Genomic DNA, 22,286 nt, shown 5'->3' with positions numbered 1-22,286 from the left:
AAAAAGTACTTTTTACTAGAAGAAATGTTTAGCAATGCATTAAAACTACAAGGTTTTCTTATGTTTTTTAAAATTATTTTCTGACTTTTGAACCCAGTATTCATCAGTGTAATTACCTGCCTCAAGTGTAAATACATTTCAAACAGAAACTTTGTGGATAACTGTATAATCAAATTATCTCTTATATTATGTGTTTCTTTATTCATTGTTTTTAACTATTATTGGAATAAACATTATTTAAAATTGGAAGCCAAACACTAATACCAGAGACATTTTGAATGGTCATAGTTTTGGCTTTGGACAATCAGGTACACATTAATACATAATTTCTTGGCTTTTATTTTTAATAGTATTGTCTACTATCTCATTAAATCAATCAGTTGTAAATATAGATTTGTTTTTCTGCTTTCTCTCTCTCTCTTTTTATTTTGCTTTAGGCTGAGTGGACAAGCTTGTAAAGATTGTACCATCCCAGTTTGCTGACTTACTTAGAACAGTTATGTTCACTGATGTGATCTGGAAAATATTTTGTTCATTTTTATTAGAAAAAAATGTCAACATTCTCAACCCACATGTCATTGTATTGTCTCATAGTTACAGATTATTTGCCTGTTGAGTTTTAAATCATGCTGAATTTTTTTGAAATGCAATTTGAATGTCCATTTTAACTGCAGTTGCTGAAGCTTTTATCTTGTATATCATGAGGATCAGTACTGTAGGGAAAAAAGTGGAAAAAACACTTTTTTATTAGTACTTGTTTTGTAATATGTGGATACCACCATTAAATATGTTACCTGTTATGGCTCAACAATTTTACATTCTAGCATTACAGAGTCAGGAGAAAGTATTTTTTAAACAGTAGCTTGTAAAAGTAAGAAACTGGTACAGTTTTATTCTAGAAGTTAACTTTGATCTGTGATTTGAAGATAGAATCACAGATGAATCAACTGTAAAGTAAAATTTCTAACTTGTGTATAGTTACCAAAGAAATATTTACTGTTAGTTCTTGTGTCACAGTATAATGCAGCACTCTCCAACCAAGTGGTTTCATCTGAAAAGCAAAATGGCACACAGTTTTAGTTGGACAGAGCTGCTGAAACCTCAGTCACTTTATGAAAAATCTAGTGTTCTTAATTTCAGACATTAAAATGTTTGAAAGTTAAGTTTATGCAATTTAACAATAACTTGGTCATTTTTAAAAGATTTGCCATTTTGTTCTCAGCCCAACTTGTCAGGGGTGTTACCATCACCAACAAGACAGGTACCAAGTAGTGTGGTAAGACATTTGCAACTTCCATGTCAACAGATGCACTCGCTGATGTCACTTTCTGTCACTTTACCTTCCACATCTGTAGAAAATAAGCCTTTAGCTACAGCAGAATATATTCAACCAATTATATCTTCTCAAGTCCAATTATCAAATATATCTCCATGTGTAACAACTGTTTCTCTGCCTCCTCAACCTTTGCCATCTATTGTTAATCCAGTACTGGTATCAGGGGCTCTTCCTTCTTATGGGTCAACCATTTCAAGTACTACACCAGGTCATTTATTATTGATGTCTGTCCCTGGTTCTTTGCCAGTCATAGAGGCATTTTTACAGCAAAGCACCTATATTAAAGTGTTACCAAATACTGAATGTTCTGTATCATGTGCTGACCAACCATTAGTGTCATCAGCTAGTGGCTTAATAATACAACCTCCATGTTTTGCACCACAAACAATATCAGAATATTTATATTTAAACACTCAGGATGTTAACTCACAAGATCCAACCTGTGTTTCTCACTATAATCCAGTTTACAATCAAAATTCTGTAGGTGCAACTTGTCCACATCATTGGAGTCATAGTAACTTCCCCCATTTGTGTGGTGGGACTGGCCAGATAAATCATTCTTCTCCAGATGGTGATGCTATTATGCTTTCTGATGCTAATGTTAAGTATAAAACTTTTCAAGAACAAAATAAGGCATATCTCCCCAACTCTGAAATGGAATTCTCTCCACTAACTAATCAACGACGAAATAAGTGGCCCTCAGTGGGTGATGTTTTCAAAAACTTTCCCCTTAACCTCTTTTCAGAGGCTTCTTTGCGAGAACGTTCTCAGTCTTTTGGAGCTTCAGAGTCCTCTCTTACCAAAAGTAGAAAAAATCAGCATGACTGTAAAGGCAGTTCAAAAAAGTCATTTCTTTTAGACCAAGACCATAGCTGTGATACAAATCTTGGTGATTCAGGATCTGCTATAATATGTGCAGTTCATCCAATTTTGAGTACACCAGCTGCAAGTGCTAACAAGAGTGCAGATGTTCACCAAATTAACAGCAAGACAACCCAAGGCTACCAGCTACTGCATACTTCACCAAGGAACTCTTCAGACAAGGTACATCACATATTGGTACCTACTTGAAAGAAAAGAAAAAAATGTGGATGATGTGGGCATCTTGGCTTCATTTCTCCCCTCTCTGCCCTTAATTTTCACTTGAAAGAACAGTAATATTTCTAACATGTTTTCCAAAAATATTAAAGATTGTCTTGCTTTTGAATTTATTCTATTGGAAGTGATAAATGTTTATGTAGTTGACTAATACACTTTTTGAGCTAGAAAGCATGTTAATACATCATTTTAAGTTTGAGAGCTAACAGTTACACTCAAACTTGTCAAAGATATTTGGTTATCATTTTTGTATAATTGTTGTAGTAACATTTTAACATCTTGACTTAAATTATGTAATGTTTTCAAATGCAAACTAACAAGTTATTTCATTTTGCTAACTTGGATTTCAATAATATGGATTTTCCTTAGTTTCCTCCCTTCTGCTGAAAAAACATTTAGCTCTAGCAGCAGACATGACCTGAAAAGCAGAAACTGATAAACATTTCATAGATGAAGACCTTTTGATATTTATAAACATGTTAGAAATAAAACTTGGATCCACTGTATGGAAGAATACTTAATTTATGGATACAAGTTTTGGCATTTTGAAGTATTAACCTATATTCATATATATTTGGTGACATTCTGTAACTGTGGATCTGAGCTTTATTTTAAATTGCACAGTACTGTGTATTTACTTGCTATTAAGTTAAAAGTATGTTAGCATGTGATGACAATTGTGTAGATTTGATAGTAAACTAACTCTTACAGGAATTAATGTTTGCAGTAATGTTTTATCTTTGTTTTTGAAAACTTGTGCATTCATAAAAAAAAAAGTTGACAAATTGAATAGATAAGTATTATGCTACTAAGAGAACTAAGATTACAGATCACTGCCTTGTTTTACACAAAATTGTCTTGTGGGTTTCCAATGTTTTATACTTCAAATAATTGATCAAAGAATGGGGTTATGCATGACTCTTTATTTGTAACTTGGAGTATGTGTAATTTATTTTTTATTTACACAGATAGATTTGCATTTCTAAACCTCTTTTAAAAATTTTATATTTATATAATACTTTTATATTCTGTTTCTAAACTTCATTTTGTAAGGTTTTGTTTATATTTTGGAGAATGTACATCACTGTATAAATTTTTGTGTACAAGCATATGCATTAATATATTTAAGGAGTGAATTAAAGTTGTACAAACTTTGACACTTAAATTGAGGTCAGGCCAGTTTGTTTGGGTAAATTCTTCATTCAGTTTGATATTACTTAGCTCATTGTACATTTCCTTTTCATCATTGAATATGTGTGATAAAATATATTTATAGTGTTGGCAATTTAAAAATAATGTCCCAGTTTCACATATTTTACCCTTGTGTGTGTTTATAACAGGGCTTGAAACAGATTGTTTGGCTACTGAGAAATGTTTGGTTCATAATCTGTATGCCTTTAATAAATGGGGAAATCTGATTTTTTTTATATACTATCAAATTTTAGATGTATATGTGTGATAATAGTAATATATCGTAATAAGAAATGAAAAAAATGCATACACATACATGTACATGATAAAAACTTAGAAAATATCCTGTATGTTCTTGTTTGTTTAAGCTTGGAGAGTCCCAATCAAAGAAGCACAAGAACAATGGACAAGAAACTACAAAAAATTTAAAATTTACTATTATCTTATAGTTGCTCCCATAAATATTGTGCTAGCAGTTAAATAATCATATCTGGATTATCAGCTGGCAAAAAAACAACAAAAAATATGGTGAACCCTTTTGATCACTTTTCCACAGCTAGCCCTACTAATTTCGAGCCTTGTAAGTATGTAAATTATAAGATAGCCCTGTTACTGTCCTCATATTCTTAAAGTATGTTTAGTACTGTGACTTTGAAGAAAAGATCTAACATACAATATATTTAGTACTGTAACCATCTTTATGAAAAAAAGGTTTCTATTTGTAATATAGCTAATAATATTGCTGGGAGTAAATGTATGAATTATGTTTAATAATACTGCTGTGACTAAATATATCTAGTAATAGTGTGATAATATTAACATGTGTCATTCTTTCAAAACTTGTAGCGCTTATTTAGATATAATTTTACTACATTTCTTTTCAAGTGTTCTCTATGTATTTTGGGTATTCATGTTAAATCAAATGTATAAATAGGTCATTAATGCTATTAATTTTGCTTAGATAAATGTTATGCACTACATTGACTATCCTGTAGAAATATTTAACCCATGGCATGAGTTAAGTCCAGATTAAGGGAATGACACAGGTACATCTGCAAGTTAGTATATTTTGGGAGAGTATCTACATGACTTTCTCTGCTTCAGTAGCCAGTAGTATGTAAAGAACTATAAAGTTTATTTTCACTGTTATCCTTAACTTTATTTATTTATTTATTTTTCCTACAGATATGGGGAAATTTTTTTAAAACCTATACATTTGAAGGTACATCTATCTTTTTAACGAAAAGAATTGTCACAAAATTTTTAATATTATATTTCATACCATGGCATTATCATAATTATCTAATAAATATCCCTGGAAATGTAATGATTTTGCAGCACTTTTGATGGATGGAATAATTTGGACTTTTTATTATGAGAACTTACTCTGTAAAATCTGTAATTACACACATACAGTAATGGTTTTCTTCAAAGAAAATTTTCAGATGGGTATAGAAATTCATATTTGTTATTAGTCAAATATAAACTATATATAAATATAATAAATAAAAATCAGAGAAATTTTACTAAAAATTACTAATTATTTTTAGTTAAAAATAAAGTAATTTAAGAACTTGGCACTACTTTATGCAGATGTACACCTTGAGCTGCATTATAAAATGCTATGTTAATTAGTGCCTCTGCCATACTGGGGGCAGGAATACTAACTTCAAGAGGTGGGTTTCATCTTGCTTATTCCCAAATGGTAGTACCTTATTTTTTGTTTTTATCTTATTTTACCTTCCCACAACTGTCTGCAGGCACTAAAGTGTTATATAGATGTGGGACATTGTGGGCTTAAGCACCCACATCTCACTCTCCTAGTTTTTAATCTGATTGTGTCTATTTCTTATGCAAGACTAGCAAATTGGAGGTTGAGAGTGATAGACTGTGTATCTCCACTGCAATGTAGGTCCTACTTCTCTAGTCACCTCCCAAAACCTAAGATACATTTTATAATTCCATGTTGTAGCTTGTACCCTAGGATTTGTTTTTTGTATTTTGTTTTGGCTTAAAAAATTAGGTTATAATAAATATATATTGGTTTGTGAAACCACAGTTGGCTCTGTTTTTTCTGGGAAAAGGAATTAAAAACCCTTTATTTTTGCAATGGAGACTTAATGGAAGCTGAACTAAGTGAAATGCTTCCTTTATTCAAAAATACAATAATAGCAACTATTATGGTAGGCAACTTCTAATCTTAATAATGACTCTAATACAGATAAAAGTTTTGTAATGGTGAAAATCAGAACTTGCCTGTTGTAAAACTTGCTGATATTGTATTTTTGATTTAAGTATTCACTTCATTAGGTTCTCTACTGATTGTTAAATATGTTGTTTGTATCAGTACAAATGTTTTACATTTGTTTGTTTTTTCTCTTGATGCCAGTAGTTGAAATCTTAATCTGCATGAGAGTTTCAAAACTTTTGTTTTGTGGATATGTCAATATATCTATTGATTTATTTGTTTTGAACTTTGCACAAAGATACACAAGGGTTATCTGCACTAGCCATATCTAATTTAGCAGTGTAAGACTAGAGGGAAGGCAACTAGTCATCACTACCTACTGCCAACTCTTGAGCTGCTCTTTTACCAACAAATTGTGGGATTGACCATCACATTATAATGCCCCTATGGCTGAAAGAGCAAGCATGTTTGGTGTGACAGGGATTCAAACCCGTGACCCTTGGATTACGAGTCAAGTGCCTTAACCACCTGGTCATGGTGGGCCACATATCTATTGAATGTCATTGTATCTGGTTGCCTCAGTAGTATTGTGGCTAAAAAAATGCAGTTGTTTATTAATGATGTGACAGAATTTATTTATATAGTAATACAACTTTTACTTGTGAAGAAATGTTCTGATTTGCATTACATGTCATCATTACACTGTTTCTATTATATGTACTGTATATCAACAAACTGTATGAAAGAGGTGTTTATATCTAGTATATTTAAGTGGCACTCATTACTGTTTTACATCTTTGTGAAGAAGCTACCTAAATGCACAATAAACATATCACCATGACTGCTATGAGGAGATGATAAAGTTGTTTTAAAGTAATATTTAGTATACACATAGCCATAAATGATGAAAGACATATTGTAGAGGAATAATTATAGAATTTTAATTATGTGAGATATAAATTCCAAGATTCAATGGACAGGTTGGATAATTTCTTATTGAGTACTGGAGAGATAATATGTATGTGCATCATTTGTGATAATGAATATATCCAGTCTAGGCTAATGATACAAGTTACTTATCTGAACCATTTAAGAATTCTTGTTCACTTACTTCCCATAAATTACCATAATTGTTGTAGCTTTGAGATTTTAAGGATCCTAATGTGTTTCCTTATTAAGTATTACATCAATAGATCAACATTATTTCTGTTCCTGTTACTGTTGGAAGCTTTTTTTCTGGATTATCATGTTTGGTTTAGTGAGCAATCTTATACTGAAGAAAATATTCGTGTTGGATGATGATAACATTACAATGTATATTTCAGTAGAATTGTCTTGTATAGAGCTAACGTATTTTAAATCGTTTAATTCATTTTATTTATTGCTTAATCTAGTATTTTTATGTATACTGCATCTTGGCAGCTACTTTAAGCTTCATGCTGGCATAAATTTTTAAGCATCTATTTATGTGTGCATGTGTGTTCAGTTGACAAATATAATATTTATATAAATACTTTTGTTATCATGAATAATTTAAACTGCTTTATTTAAAAACATTTAAAATATATGTAAGAATGCCAAAGTTTTGGTAAATTTATATGCTGTAATTGTAAAAAAACCAAACAAAAGTGTGCCATTCTAAATGTAATTTTGTTGTGGCATAGAATATAAAATATATTCCTTTTAAACAAATACTTTGTAATTTTTAAAGCAAAATTATAGTTTTAAACTGTAAATTCAATGTAGGTTTCATTATTTTATTTAGGAAACATCACAGATATCTACTACAGATCAAGAAGTTTTCCAGATTCATCCGAGTCAAGTTCCCTATGATGCTAGGATTATTGAATGGTAAGTAGGGAAACTCAAATATTGTAGTTTCTTATGTTTTTATTTATGAGGGCTGTTCAAAAAATACGCGGACTGACGTCATAAAACAAAATGTACTTTATTTAGAAGTTACAGGTCTGGGACCCCTTCAAAGTACTTTCCTCCCTAACGCACACACTTATCCCAACGGTGTTTCCACTTGTTGAAACAGTCCTAATACGCTTCTTTTGTAATGTCCTCCAGTCCTTCGTTGCATTTGCCTTAATCTCGGGAATCGTCTCAAATCTTTTTCCTTTCAAGGGTCTTTTGAGTTTGGGAACAAGAAAAAATCGCAAGGAGCAAGGTCAGGTGAGTAGGGGGGTGGGGAAGAACAGTGATCGAGTGTTTGGCCAAAAACTCACAAGTTCTGAGGGCCGAATTTCGCAGCAACGCTGTACATCTTCAATTTTTCGGTCAAAATCTCGTAACAAGATCCAACTGATATCCCACACTCTTCATTTGCCCGCACCAGGGTGTTGATTTTGTCGACGTGTGGGTCGTCAGTTGACGTGAAAGGACGTCCAGGACGCTCATCATCTTCAATGGACTGTCGACCATCCTTAAAACGTTCATGCCACTTGAAATATGCCATACGCTTCATAGCAACATCACCGTAAGCCGTGTTAAGCATAGCAAAAGTTTCAGTTGCAGATTTTCCAAGTTTAACACAAAATTTCACAGCAAGTCGTTGCTCCTTCAGGTCATTCATTCTGAAATCCGCCAAACGAAAAAATCGCACTTCTTTTAAAACCGCGTAGCTAATACACAAATGAAGATATCTGCAATCGGGAAATGGCGTCGTAATCAGCTGGTCTGTGCGAGCCTAGCGACACGAAGCGGATTCCCCTGGAACCAACTGGAGCCGCGCAATTCAAACAGTCTGCATATTTTTTGAACAAACCTTGTACTTTATAATTAAAAAATAGCTTTCAGTGAAGGTTATTACTAATTTAATTGTCAAATGATTAAAATTCACAATTTGAACTGTGTAGTATCCTAAAATTTTTCAAGTTGAAGATGATAAATGTGCTGTTAAGAAAAACCAAGAACTTCTTGATATTCCATAAAATGTTTATTTTGTAAACCTGTTTTACAGATTTTGCTGTTAACATTTGAGTGAGCAACAATGAAGTTAGTTGCCTCAAAAACTACAGAAGGCAAAACAGTTTTGTTTATTTGGAACAGAAATCTGCTCCAACTTAATCAAATAACTGCTGCAGTTTGTTGGGTGAAAGTGGTTGTCCTTAGATTCTCCAAGCTTCTCAAGGCTTTAACTTGTACTTGCTTGCATGTAAAAATAGCTGAAAGAGCTAATTATATATATAAAAGAAAAGTATTGATAATATTTCTGTGAAGACATGCTGTTCTTTGTATGCAGAGGGGTAGAGACTTGTATATAATATGGTTGATTGTGTTTTGCTTTTTTTAAAACTATTGGCTTTGTGGCTGAGTTTTGGGGAGATTAAGGACAGATTAGTGAGAATTTTGACATTTTTTTTCCCAACATGTTTGCTCACAGTTACTTGTGAACCACAGACAGACATCTTGCTTCTTGCACCCTTTTTATGCAACTAGTATGGCATGTTTTGATTATTTGTCTTGTGGCATATGAATCTCTGCTTTATTTATTGGAAGAAACTAATTCATCTGATTACCTGGTCCTTCACAGACACTGCAGCACATACAAGGTCATTTGCAGATTATGTAATGAAGGCCCTATCATGTTTTGTTTTCCTTGTTTATTTGATCAGAATGCTTTAAGTTTCCATTGACTGGTGAACCCTTATTTCTAATCTTATAGAGGCTAGACCCTCTACTTCTTCCAATTAAGTGTTGCCTGTCTTCTTTTTGCAATTCTGGTGGCTCAACATACAACATCCTGTAACTTTTGGGTTAGCTTCCTTTGTATCATATTTCTATTATATAGTTATATTGTATTATGGTTTCCATGCCCTAGACACTATGTCTTGAATATAGCTTTGAGTCCACAGCCCTATAATTCAAACAACAAGACATAGAACCTTATGTGTGTGTGGTTGAGACCTGAATAAGTCTTGTGATAATGAACAGTGTTGACTATAGTCAGTTGGCCTTCACTTCCCATGTTTAGATTTTACTTTATCTGGGTGAAGAGCATACCTGTTCCAGAAGTAGTGCATGTCCCCACTTGTGTGCTTTATTATATCTCAATATCGTACACCTTTTATTCTACGCAGACACTTTTGGCCTTTCCAGCTAGTCAGTGTGAGATTCTAGTTAAAGAGGGAGGGGCTTTTCGGAAGTTTAAATTTTTCCTATACCAAACATGTATTTTTGATAATACTTATCTCCAGTCACACCCATTCTTCCCATGATAGCCAGTGTTCAAGTCTAATAATCTTACCAGTCTCAAAGTGCATAAGAAAGAATAACAGGAACCAAGTGTAGAGGGCACATTAATGTAGATGGAGGGAGTCACAAGATTAAAATTACAAGGGCATACCATTGTTTAGATGGACAAAGAAAAGAACTTCTTTTATTGGAATAAAACTAAAGTGTAAGAGGAGATCAGTATTATTGGAAGTATGTTTTCAGTGTAGGAAAATGTAAACTTGTAAAAATTGGAATAGATTGATTCATCATTTCAGTACCCATACTGTTTTCCAAAATATTAACCATAATCCTGTTAATATTTCTCATGGTTCAGTTAGCTTAGGAGATTTAAGTTAGAAATACATGTAATCTAAAATAATTCTCATAACTAATACTCTATTTAGGAAGTATTTTAGTCAGTATTGTTAATGTAACTGATCTACATTTTAAAAAAAAGAAAATCTATGATAATTTCTTCAGCTTAATTGATAAAATAGTAAAAGAGGTTATTTAAGCTTTTATGTTGGTATGTAACAGTAGAATTTTGGTAATAAAAACTAGTAAAATATATTGAACTATAATAAGAGTGTAAACACTTAATGAGGTTTAATAATTCTCTAGTGAAGGTACTTGTTTCAACCACCTCTAATATTTGTTGTACAATTTTTTTGGTAGCTGTTCCAGTAATGTGGACTCTGCAAGTGAACAAAGTGACATTTCCTCTGACATTTCTGTTAAACATGCAGCACGAAAGAAACTTGGTAAGCGTAGACGGACCCAAGATCGGGGTCCAAGACTTACTGTTTTGAGTGTTGATGAGGATAGCATTGTGGAATGTCTCTTGGAATCAATGAAGAAAACTGTCACTTTCAAGTTTGGCATTGAAGATGTTGTTCCAGAAGAAATATCTAACAATCTGGTAAGTTTATAATAAGCAAAAATAAAGAATTTGCTATATAAATGGACATAAACCTAGCAGTATAATAATAAAAACAGTTCTGTAGAAAAACGTTAGGAAAAAGACAAACATTAGGTTTCAGGGTATTTTAAAAGAACAATGGAAAGTGAATCACAGGTGAAACATCAACATTTTAATTAATCTCCATGAGCTGAGGTACCTGTACCCTGGATGGAAGTTATGTAAATTATGTAAATTAATGAAAGGTTATCTTAGGAAGTGAAAAGTTATTTCCTTTATGTATGACTAAAAAAAAAAAGGAAAACACAATATGGGAAACCATAAATTTGCATGTATCTCCACGTGGATTCAACAAACCTTCATGCCAAATTTGATGAAGATTCATCAACAGGGGCAAAACAGTGGTAAAAAAAAAAAACATAAAAGCACTCATAAAAACTGCAAAGTTGAAAATTTGTGTATACTTACCCATGAACCTAACAAACCTCTGTACAAATTTTGGTGAAGATTCAGCCACACTCTGCAAAGTATTTACATGGGCATACAACAGACAGTACTATTATATTTAGATAGATGGTGCCAGTGTATCAGATTTACATGTGACATATACATGACATCTATCAGCACCCTGAGAATGGAGGAAAATAAAAAGTTCTCCTTGATGGGAAATGGAGACAAAGTGGGAAAATTGTGACCCTTATTGTAAATCTGCACCCACACATGAATTTTTTTTCGCAAAGTTGGAGGTTGCACGTTGTGTAATTAAAAAGTATTTCCAGTATCATATAAGTAAGAGTCCCATTATAGTATGATGTTTAGTACAACAAAAACTCAGTAGAATCACTTGTTCAGGAACCAACCAATGTTTTGTGTGTTCCTCTTTTGCTTTAATAAGTGCATACAGTGATGTCGAGAAAACCCACTTGTAGAGAAATGTATATGCAAAAACGGCTCGTTTTGGGTTGAGAAAATATTTTACATAGAAGAGCGAACAATGTTTCGACCTTCAGTCATCATCAGGTTCACAATGACCGAAGAAGGTCGAAACGTTGTTCGCTCTTCTATGTAAAATATTTTCTCAACCCAAACGAGCCGTTTTTGCATATATATATTTCTCTATAAGTGCATACAGCCTTTCTGGCTTTGTTGCAACATATTTAATCAAAATGTTTTTTGGGATTTTATTCAGAGTTTTATTTCATACACTCTCATAAATTTATTTAGAAGTAACTTTTGATTTGTCAAGTTTTTGATCTATGATCTGTCAAGTTCCAGATTTGCTCATTTGAGTCGAGATTGAGACTCCAGCAGCTTCTTTCTGTGTAGTTTAGATGAGTATTTGGAGTATTGGCAGTAGAATCCTGTACCAATAATATGCAAACCACTGGGTATACCAAGACAGTCAGTATATGATGGTACTTGTGCTGGTCATTATTCCATCTATTTTGTAGATATGTTGTCTCTGCAGAGAAGCTAATAGTACAGTATACTGTTTGTTGTACTCTAATTGTAAACTCTTTTCTGTACTGAGAAAGCTAATAACACAGTATGATGAGTGATGTACTTTTTTAACTCTTTTTTTTTTTTACACCAGGGAAGCTAATAGTATAATGTATTATTGGTGTACTTTCTTTATTAACTCCTTCCTGCACTAGAGAACCTAATAGTACTATGTAAAGAATAATATACTTTCATTGTTCAGTCTTTCTTGGACCAAAGAAGCTAATAGTACTGTTCACTGGCTGGTGCACTTTCTTTGTTATATACTTTCTGCACAAGAGAAGCTAATAGCATATTGTACTGACTGATGTACTTTCTTTGTTGACTCTTTTCTGTGCTAAGAAGGCTAATAGTACAGTGTAACGAGTGATTACTATATTTTTTTTAACTTTTCCTTACGATAGAGAAGCTAATAGTACAGTATACTGATTTGTTTGTTCTCTCTGTTAACTTTCATGTGCTATAGGGAAACTAAAAGTAAAGTGTACTGATTGATTTACTTTCTTTAATTTTCTCCTGCACTGGGGAAACTAATAGTACTGTATACTGACTGGTGTAATTTTTTAATTCTTCCTTGCCCAGTTTAGTGCACTGCAATTACTTTGTTTTTAACCAAACAATGAAAAGCAAAAGTACAGTAGTTCTCATTAAAATAAGAGTTATTTAGGATAAAAATTTACTTTGTATGGATATTTTTCTTAAAAGTAAAAAGTTTAGAAACACCATTTACATGTTATTTGAGCTGTGGCTGAATCAAATTTGCTAAAATAATTTAATCAGCAAACAATTAGTTTGGAAATTGTGCTAATGTTTCTTAGTTATTCTCTAGTAGAAAGAAAACAGACATATTTTCTTTTTATTTGTGTAGCACTAACTTTCACATAGTTTTTTAAATGCTTCATTTTAGTAGCTGTGTCTCTGGTATCTCATTTTGAATAGATTATCCACTATGATAATGCTCAGTTTTCTTTATTCTGAAAATGAATGTGCACATGCTTCATTTCATCTCGTGTAAACAGGAAGGTGATGTAAATATACTTTAATAGATGTTTTGTTCAACAACATATTAAAAGTTTATTAGAGTTTTTAAAAAGGTTTAATGTTAGATTGTACAATAACATTACAAATTTGTTTATTGATAACATTAAATACAGTAAAGTTTAGCCCTTCATCTCTTTACTGAATATATGCTGTACTTAAAACTTAACTCATGTTAAGTTTGAGACAATTTATTTACAGCTTGTTGTTTTGAGATTATAATTTTTTTGTAATATTTTATAAATCTTTTATTCAAGAAGTACTGGTACAATAATTTTGTTAATTTGATTGTAGATGTTTTGTAGTTCCCTGCTAGTGTTCAAATAATTTTCTTATCCCATTAAAGAACAAAAAAACAACATATATAAAGATATTAAAAATTAAATTTGTGTGGTCACTATATTACATTTTAGGTGAAAATTTTACTCATAATTTCTGGTCTCAAATCTCAACTTTGATTCCTTGACACTGTAATATTTGTAATAGAGTTTTGCTGGAGGAAACCAACTTATTTTAAGTAATTTCATGTAGGTCAAGCCTTATGTAGAGTCATAACCTTGCCAATTGTGCATTTGATTCAAAGTCTTAAGAATTTTGCATCTGCATGAGAAAGAATGGAAAATGAGCTTTGGTGAATTTTAATAATAGCAGTAATCTCCATATTAAAAGGTCTGTTTAAAACAAAGTTAAAGAAAGACATCTGCAACATCCAAGCAATGCTCACAAATCAGATGAACTGCACATATTATTGAGGTTACTCTGAGACTGTATTTATTTATTTCAGTTGTTATTTTGAATCTTGTTATTGAAATAACTGAAGTATAGATTCTGAGACCAAACACATTTCCTAATTTAAGAAATAAAGAAAAAACTTGCCTGACTTTTAAAAGGTTGCAGCAGTCACACAAAGATGGACACACTTTGCATGATATAGAATTTTAAATGATAAAGCATGCACTTTCCAGAAATGTCTAGCAACAAATGCATTTTCCAGAAACAATACCTACCACTTTATCCCATGTATTACTATTTTATATATTCAGTAGTTGGCAGGTCTAAGGCTAGTGCAGACAGATGTAAATGTGATAGTTTTATGGAACTTATTAAAGGATTTTAGGAAAGATGACATTTAAATAAATTAATTATGTAAGAAATTTTTGTTATCCCTTGCTTTTCAAAATTTTTCCTAAAATTAGTTTTGAATAATTTATTGTGGAATTATGAGAAACATTTCATTTGGATCTCAACACTGTATGTCTGTTAGTGGTAGTTGTTGAAATACTTTTACTAGTATGTTCACTCAAATTACAGGCTCATTTGTGTACTGTTCCCTACTTTTAGGGTCCTCATAATGTATTAGATTGGTTATTTTTATGTTTTTGTCTGTTACAATTGGGTTAAAGAATTAACTAAATATTTTGGGTGAAATTATTCGTTTTCCTATAAATTATATAGTGTCCCATTAGTAATGAGTCAATTGTGATGCTGATGGCATTTTTGTGTACATTGTTTTGCATGATTTGTGATTAGGGATTTTATAACCAATAAAACCATGAACCCACAGACAGTTTGTTGCATAAATAATATAGAATAAAGTGTTTAGAGAGAAACTGGTGTATCATATTGACCTTATCAGTAATTTTATGGTCAAAACTAAGTCAAATAATTCAAATTAAATCTGTGAACTGTGTTATGGTTATTTACTTTTGGAAATGCGTTGGGACTATGCATTGTTTTGTTTTCCTTTTTTTAAAATTATTGAATGTTACCATAAAGTTTGAAATTTCTCAACAGATTTTGAAGATTTCTGTGCAGATTTTTTTTTTATTATTTGTCAGCTACAGATTTTTATCTTCTTTGTAAACAGGTGATGACTCAGTTACTTGCTGAACACCATGCAGATATTTTTATTGATCAGATTCAGGAGATTGTGTCTCAGCTGAAGGAACATCCAGACAAGATTCCAGTTGTTCATGTAGGTGAGGCTCATGTTCCATCATCCACATCAAGTCCTGTAATAGCAAGACGTCCAGGACTAAGAGATCAGCTTGATTTGGACCACATTAAGGTACAAACATGTTTCTCATGCGGTCTTCACCTACTTAGAAATTGTATAAATGTAAAACTGTAATGTGGATTAATTATTTAATGCCAGAACAGAGGAATAACAAGACAGTTGTTCCTTTTACAAATATATCATTTATCACAACTATGGATTCACCAATAACCCGTACCCAATGATAGTTGTATAAATAATGTATTAGTGAAAGGAACAAATGTCTTGTTATTCCCTGTTTATGTAATTGTGTGGTTTTACCAAATACTGACAGTTTCAAGTATCAATTACTTAATTCAATGGAATGAGAAATAGAACCATTGATGTGGGGAATGTGATTACAACATCAACAACTATTGTAGAATTCCATATATTTCATATCCTGTTTTATGTTGTAACTCTGATATTTTAATATTAACCTGCAGCTGTTTATGTTTTATATATCTTTGTGTTTACATCATATTATTACATGTTTTATTGTGTATGATCATACACACAGAATATCACAGTTCCATAACATTGTGTAAAATAAAAAATTACAAGTTAAGCAAATGCAAAAATACAGCAAAACTGTAATATCACGGTGAAATAACAAATTTTGCAGTGTCTGACTTAGGCAAGTGTTCTTTCAAATGTGATTAAACAATGTGTATTTTGTTTTATACTTGTATCTAAGTTTAATCAAAACCTGACTGTTCCATGTGTGCTATATAGAATATTTTATATATGTATATACATGCCTCAGTTTTTGTCTAATGTATAATGAAAAACTGTAAGGGCTTTAGACTCTGATCTGACCTAAAAACATGACACCAAAGATTCCCAAACTAGTCTCTGAGCTTCCATCAAGCAGTCTGCAGAAGAGTTTTTCATAATTAGAGAGGAAGAGTTCACAGATTAGACAACTTGAGACCATACATTGCTAAATTTGTCTGACATTCTCTGTTATATGGTTTTTGAGTTAGTGGGAAGTGTATTATTTACTTAAGTTTTTGCACATTGTAAAATAATGATCTCTCTGCTAGTTTCTCTATGAAAAAAGATTACTTTGTAGAAATTTTAGTTATGAAACAATTGAAGTTAGAATTTTAAAACAATCCACTATTAGTTTTGGATTCATAAAAGTAGAAAGTAGCCAGAACTTGCTGACTAAGTAGTTTGTTTTCTGGTGCCATTTGCTGCTACGTGTGTATACAAGATGGGATTTTAATATACTGTAACACCAAAATCTAAATACAGAAATATGGTGAATGCTGAACCTGACCTGAGATTAAAGATAAACATATTATACGCAGCAGTATAAATCTTTGCTTACAAACAGGTTCATCCATTGCATTAAAATACAGTAAAATGAGTTTTTGGTTAATATTAGTAATTTTGGTGACCTTTAAACCTCGTTTTACAAGATTAAATCATTATATGGTATACTAAGTTCACATGCAAATTCAGGTGAGCTGCAGTTAACTGTTTGGGAACCAATGATCTGTATAGATCCATACTTCCAGTCACTAGGTATCTTATGCAAACCTCAGTTTTAGTGTGTTGCATTAGCATGTCTTTTATGAGGTCTAGAACAGTGGAGAAAATGTATCTAAGGCAATTATTAAAAACTAAGGTTAATAAGTTCTCTATATTTTACCATAAGATTACAAAACTTTAAAGATATGTTCTGAAACATCATTAGTTTTTTAAATTAGAATATATTTTAAAGATTTCAATAACTGCTCTTTAAGTGTAAATGTCCATAATGGTAGTGTTTCTAATTCTTCATCAGTGCCATACCTTTTGAATTTTACTGTGGCTCTTGATTCAATGTTGATATTTATTACTCCAGAAATGCAGTTTTGACAGTCAAGATGGCAGTCTTCCTTCAACTCCTAAAGTAGATGGTGAGAGGGAATTCTGCCCAGCATCATGTGGGTCACCGGCACACAAGCCCCATTTCCAATCTGTCATGTCTTCCTCTCCCCAGGTTGAGCTAGGAACTCATCATTCTTTCCATTTTACAGCAAGTGAAGGGGTTGTAGCTAGCCCACAAGTACCGGCCACTTCAGTACCTCAGGTTTGGAAAAGAAAAATATAGTTAACACTGAAAATTAATAACTGTATATGAGCAATGTCTAAGTTTTTTTTCACTATAAGGAAAAGATTGTAAAATCAGAATAATGTAATCTTCCTTACCCATTAGTACATTTGATTTGTTTTTTGGAATGGTGTTTGTGCCAGTTGTAAACCTGATGAATACTTCTGAATCACCTAAATGCCAATAGTAATTTGTCCTATAAGCATAGCTTAATATAATGTGTATCAAATGTTTGAAGTGAACATGAAAGGTAAAGCATGCTTTCAGTGAAACTGACTGTAGAAAAAGAAAAAGTTGGAGATGAGGATCGTCGGCAAGTTGACAAAACAGTTTTGAATGTTTTAAGTATAGTAATCTCTAGCTAATCATTACAGTTAATTTTAAAAATTGAACCATGTGTAGTTTATCAGCATTCTATATCTTTAGTTTTCATAGCTCTGATAAGACTCACACAAGTAATCTGAAATATTTCATATACTTTTTTGGATATAGGAATGTTGTTTTTTAACGTCTTTTCTTCGAATAAAGAGGATTAAATGAAACCAATATTTTTTAGCATTTTAATATAAAAAATTCATAATCTGCATTATGACTTGTGCTGTTTTATTACCAAAGGCAGTTCAAGTGGGGTCAAGATTTATAATCAGTCCTGTTGAAGAATGTCGTTCATTACCTGGTTCTGCAACTCCACCAGTAGTAACCAGTGGTCCCGTAGTTCAGGTGATTCTTGAAGACACATTTACTTCAGGTTCATCACTTGGTGTTCCTCATCCACAACTAACACATCTCCCTTTGTCCAATGCTTGTATTGCAACATTGTTTAAACAAAACACTATAGAATCCAAACAAACTCCCCTTAGAAAACAAGGTTTTAGTATGCCAAACTTTCAAGGACAGTTTGTCTCAAGACCAGTGTCTCCAGTGTCATTTGAGCCAGTGGTGACTCAGTCATCTTCTAACATAGACTATGTCTCTTTCATAGAGTCACCCACAGTGTTATCTTCTTCATTTCCTACTGATCCTCTGTGTGTTGTCACTGATTCTTTTCTAACTGCTTCACCTTGCACATTTCTAACATTTCCTGCCCACCATGTACCTTCCTTATGTAAGCGTCTTCCTGCTTCTTTGGTTGTTGGTGAATTCAGGATTTGTGTGAGTAAAATAACTTGTTTTTATGTCTTTCATGTTATATTTTACTATACAAATTGTTTCAAATTTAACTTTTCCTAACCTCTTACTAGTCTTGCTAACTATGCAAGTATCACTTTAAATGTCATGACTAAAGCAGTAAGCATACAAATTACACAGAAACGATAATGTTAGTGAATAAGATATTGAATTACAGTTATTGATGAAGTACCTGTTTAATGGTGGAATGAAACATCTTTTTCAGTTATTTCAAGTATAGTGTAATTTCTTTTTCTAAATCAGTAATATACCTAGCAAAATTTAGATTGAATAATAGTTTTGTTAAAAATTAACCAAAGATAAACATAATGAATGTAATCATTAAACCAAAATTTATTGCTAAAACATCAAAAACAGATTTAAAACCTCAACGTTTCATAAATAATTTCATTTTTTAAATAGTTCAAGGGGATAAATCACACTTAATTTTTCAAAAGTTGTTGTGTTATTTTACCCTATAATAACCCAAAACACTAATAGTGTTATTTTGCTCTATAATAACCCAAAACACTGGGTAGGAAATGATTAAAGTGTATATAGCATCCAATAAATAATATAGATGTATATTTATTTTGATTTATTTTCTTTGAAACTGACAGGGAGATGCATCTGTTAATGAAACAAGCAAAATAGGTAAATTAATAGATGCTGGTGACAAGCAAGTTCATGGAGCATGCTTGCAGTCTCAGTACCCAACTCCAGAAAATATCACTGCCAGTGAGGTCAGTATTCTAACAGATAATGGATGTTCCACTCAGAATGAGGTAGATACAGACACAAGACATGCAGAGCTTAGGTTTGTTTTAAATACTTCATACTTTTTGTATCTAACAATATAAGGTTTAATGTGTTTAACTCACTTGTGATTTTTGTTTTTTAATAATCATATTAACTTTTGTTATTTATTATGTATTTCATCTGATGTGGATAATCATACTCTTAGATGAACTAGATTTTGACAAAGCATCTGTTGGGATAGAACTTGACTTCATGTAAATACAAGTTCATTACAGTTTTCCTGGAGAACCCTCTAGAAATTTTTAAAAGTGTATACTATTATAGTACCTATCTCAAATGTTGAAGGAAAAACAAACTAGTGTTAAATTTGACAGAATTTTATTTGGTGACTACTTTTTAACTTGACACTCTTTGAGTGGTTTTCAGTTCTTTGTAACTGATGTGACTGGTATCCAACTAAATCCTTTGCAAAAGGTTTTGTTGGATAACTTGGATCAATATTGCTATTTTCAGTGGGCTGTTTTTTCCTTTTTAACATAGTGTAATTATTACAAAACACACTGTATATCAAAATGTTTTTATTGCAGCTCTAATGTCAATGTTGCTCAACAACAGTTCCTAAACCTGCCTCATGTTCCTGATCTCAGTAGTCTCCAGCAGAAACTGGCAGAGTTGACCTCAGTTGTGACTTGCAATAGTACTGGTACTTTTGCCACATTGACAGTGGATGGTGAACTAGAAAGCAGGCAGACAATACCATTGTCTTGTGTATCAACCCAACAAAATAGAACATCAGTAAGTCTTTGTATCTTTACAATTTACAAATTGTATAATGGAGTAAAAATGCAAAGAAGTTTGGCTTGATGTAAAATAACTTAATGCAGTACAGATTTTTAGCTGTTAAGGTTACATTATCATTAGCACTAAACATTGTTTCTTATAAAAAAATTTAGCAATTCTAGTGGATGTTATTAGTAAAGGTTACAATTTAGCTATAGAGGGCACAGTTGTTATGGAAACCAAAAAGTTAAATATATAATTTTGCAAATATTTGTACAAGAGACTGCTGTAAGTGCTCTTTTCTTGAAAGTAAAAAAATAGTTTATGGTACGTTCTGATCTCAAAAATGAGTCAAAACTGTTGACGGTTCTTAGCTGTAACAAAAATGTCTTTACTGTCGATTAGCAGCTTAGCTTCACAGTACTTAAGTTCATTTATTGTTTTACTTGTGTGATTTTACTATTGATAAGTGTACTTAATAATAAATACCTTTATTAGATAAAAATCTTAATTTTTGTGTACTGAAAATAGTGATGCTTAGTGACTGTATTCTTAATTTTTTAATTTTGTGGGGCAGAAATTACATGTTGAAGTGTACACTTGATTTATAAAAGTTTCAGTGAATTATTTAAATAATTTAAAAATAGATAATTATTCTCTGTAGTAATTTTGTTCTCAGTAATATGCATTTTGCAATAAATCTAAATTTAAAAATATTTTAAAAGTTTCTTATTCCAGTAAATGTTTCCAAGACTTCTTATAATAAGTGGGAATGGGCTTGCTATTTTTAAGTCTGTTTAATTTTTCAAGAGCTGCAGGTTGTGGTTTTATAGGCTATTTTATTCTGAGATTGTTTTATTGTAATAACGGATTCAACACAGTAAATTATTGTAGGAGTGGTTTCAGTGATTGACTGAGTCATTGAGAAGCACACATTATAATTTAAAAACATACCCATAATCTTGAATTTTCTGGCCTGCCCACTTGACACATTCAGTTTTTAATTTAAGCCACGTAAGTCACCATTTTGAGGGTAATCCATAAAAGAGCAAATTCGAAAGTTGGTGCCACTCATTTTTCTGTTAAGACTTGCCAACACTGATTCCAATGTAATAGTCATACTTGAAGTGTATTTTTGAGCTAAAATGCTTCACTTATTTTGAGAAATGTGATTTTTGAACCTTTTTATTCCTATAAAATATATGAAAGTGTACATATTTATTTTAAGGAATTGTGATTTTAAGTGGAAATTAGATCTGATAAAGTATCTTACTCTGGAGCATTTGATACTAGCCAGAATACCTTAAAACTGACCTTTACTTTTGTTTGAAAACAAGTGTGTGTACACACTTTAAGCTAACTCATTTTAGTTATTTGTTTTAAATCTTGGCTTTCTTTGTCTGGTAAATATTTTAAAGTAGTTTTTCTGGTATTCAATGGTGATAAATAATTTAAAAATCACTTAAATGTAGGTCTCACTGTTATAAAGTTTTAGTTTTAAATTAGAAAAAAAACAAGTTTACATTATGGTTAAAAAGTGCAGATTTCCACATTTGTTCATATATATATACGTGCACTCGCACTTTCATGTTAGCAGTTACAGCATTTTATGAACCAATCTATAGGAAATCTGTATGATAATATATAGTCACTTTGTAAGCTACTCATTTGTAACAAATTAATATAAATCTTTTTGTATATTTTTCAGGTGGGTAGCATTCATTTTCTTAAGTTATTTAGTTTAATAAATTTCTTTGTTTTGGTATTAAAAGTAATATTTAAAAAAAAAAGTACTCTTCCATATCTTTGTTACAAACACACTGATTCGAAAGAAAGAGAAATATTTTTGTTGTTTTTTTTATATCAAGGTAAGACAAAACAAGTGTTTTCTTTACTTGCACACCTTGAAAACATGAAGCATGAGAAAACTAAATTGAAAGTAATTAAGAA

General features: G+C 31.7%; 1 protein-coding gene across 10 annotated transcripts in view; it reads left to right on the top strand.

Moving 5' to 3' along the window:
* Window positions 1–22,286, top strand: part of LOC143235106 (uncharacterized) — a 106,924-nt gene that overhangs the window by 71,057 nt on the left and 13,581 nt on the right. For 7 of the 10 annotated variants that reach the window (XM_076472917.1, XM_076472921.1, XM_076472916.1 and 4 more), the window contains exons 10-17: window positions 1,223–2,380; window positions 7,579–7,664; window positions 10,710–10,953; window positions 15,359–15,559; window positions 17,382–17,609; window positions 18,246–18,350; window positions 19,418–19,614; window positions 20,144–20,351. In XM_076472917.1, the coding sequence (XP_076329032.1) occupies window positions 1,223–2,380; window positions 7,579–7,664; window positions 10,710–10,953; window positions 15,359–15,559; window positions 17,382–17,609; window positions 18,246–18,350; window positions 19,418–19,614; window positions 20,144–20,351 (2,427 nt within the window). The remainder of the gene's footprint in view (window positions 1–1,222; window positions 2,381–7,578; window positions 7,665–10,709; window positions 10,954–15,358; window positions 15,560–17,381; window positions 17,610–18,245; window positions 18,351–19,417; window positions 19,615–20,143; window positions 20,352–22,286) is intronic. The other 3 variants (XM_076472923.1, XM_076472922.1, XM_076472924.1) reach the window with 1 other exon arrangement.

This window comes from Tachypleus tridentatus, chromosome 12 (assembly GCF_004210375.1).
Source record: "Tachypleus tridentatus isolate NWPU-2018 chromosome 12, ASM421037v1, whole genome shotgun sequence".
NCBI classification, from domain to species: Eukaryota; Metazoa; Arthropoda; class Merostomata; order Xiphosura; family Limulidae; genus Tachypleus; species Tachypleus tridentatus.
The sequence above is the reverse complement of the archived record's forward strand: the minus strand, read 5'-3'. Positions and strand labels throughout refer to the sequence as shown.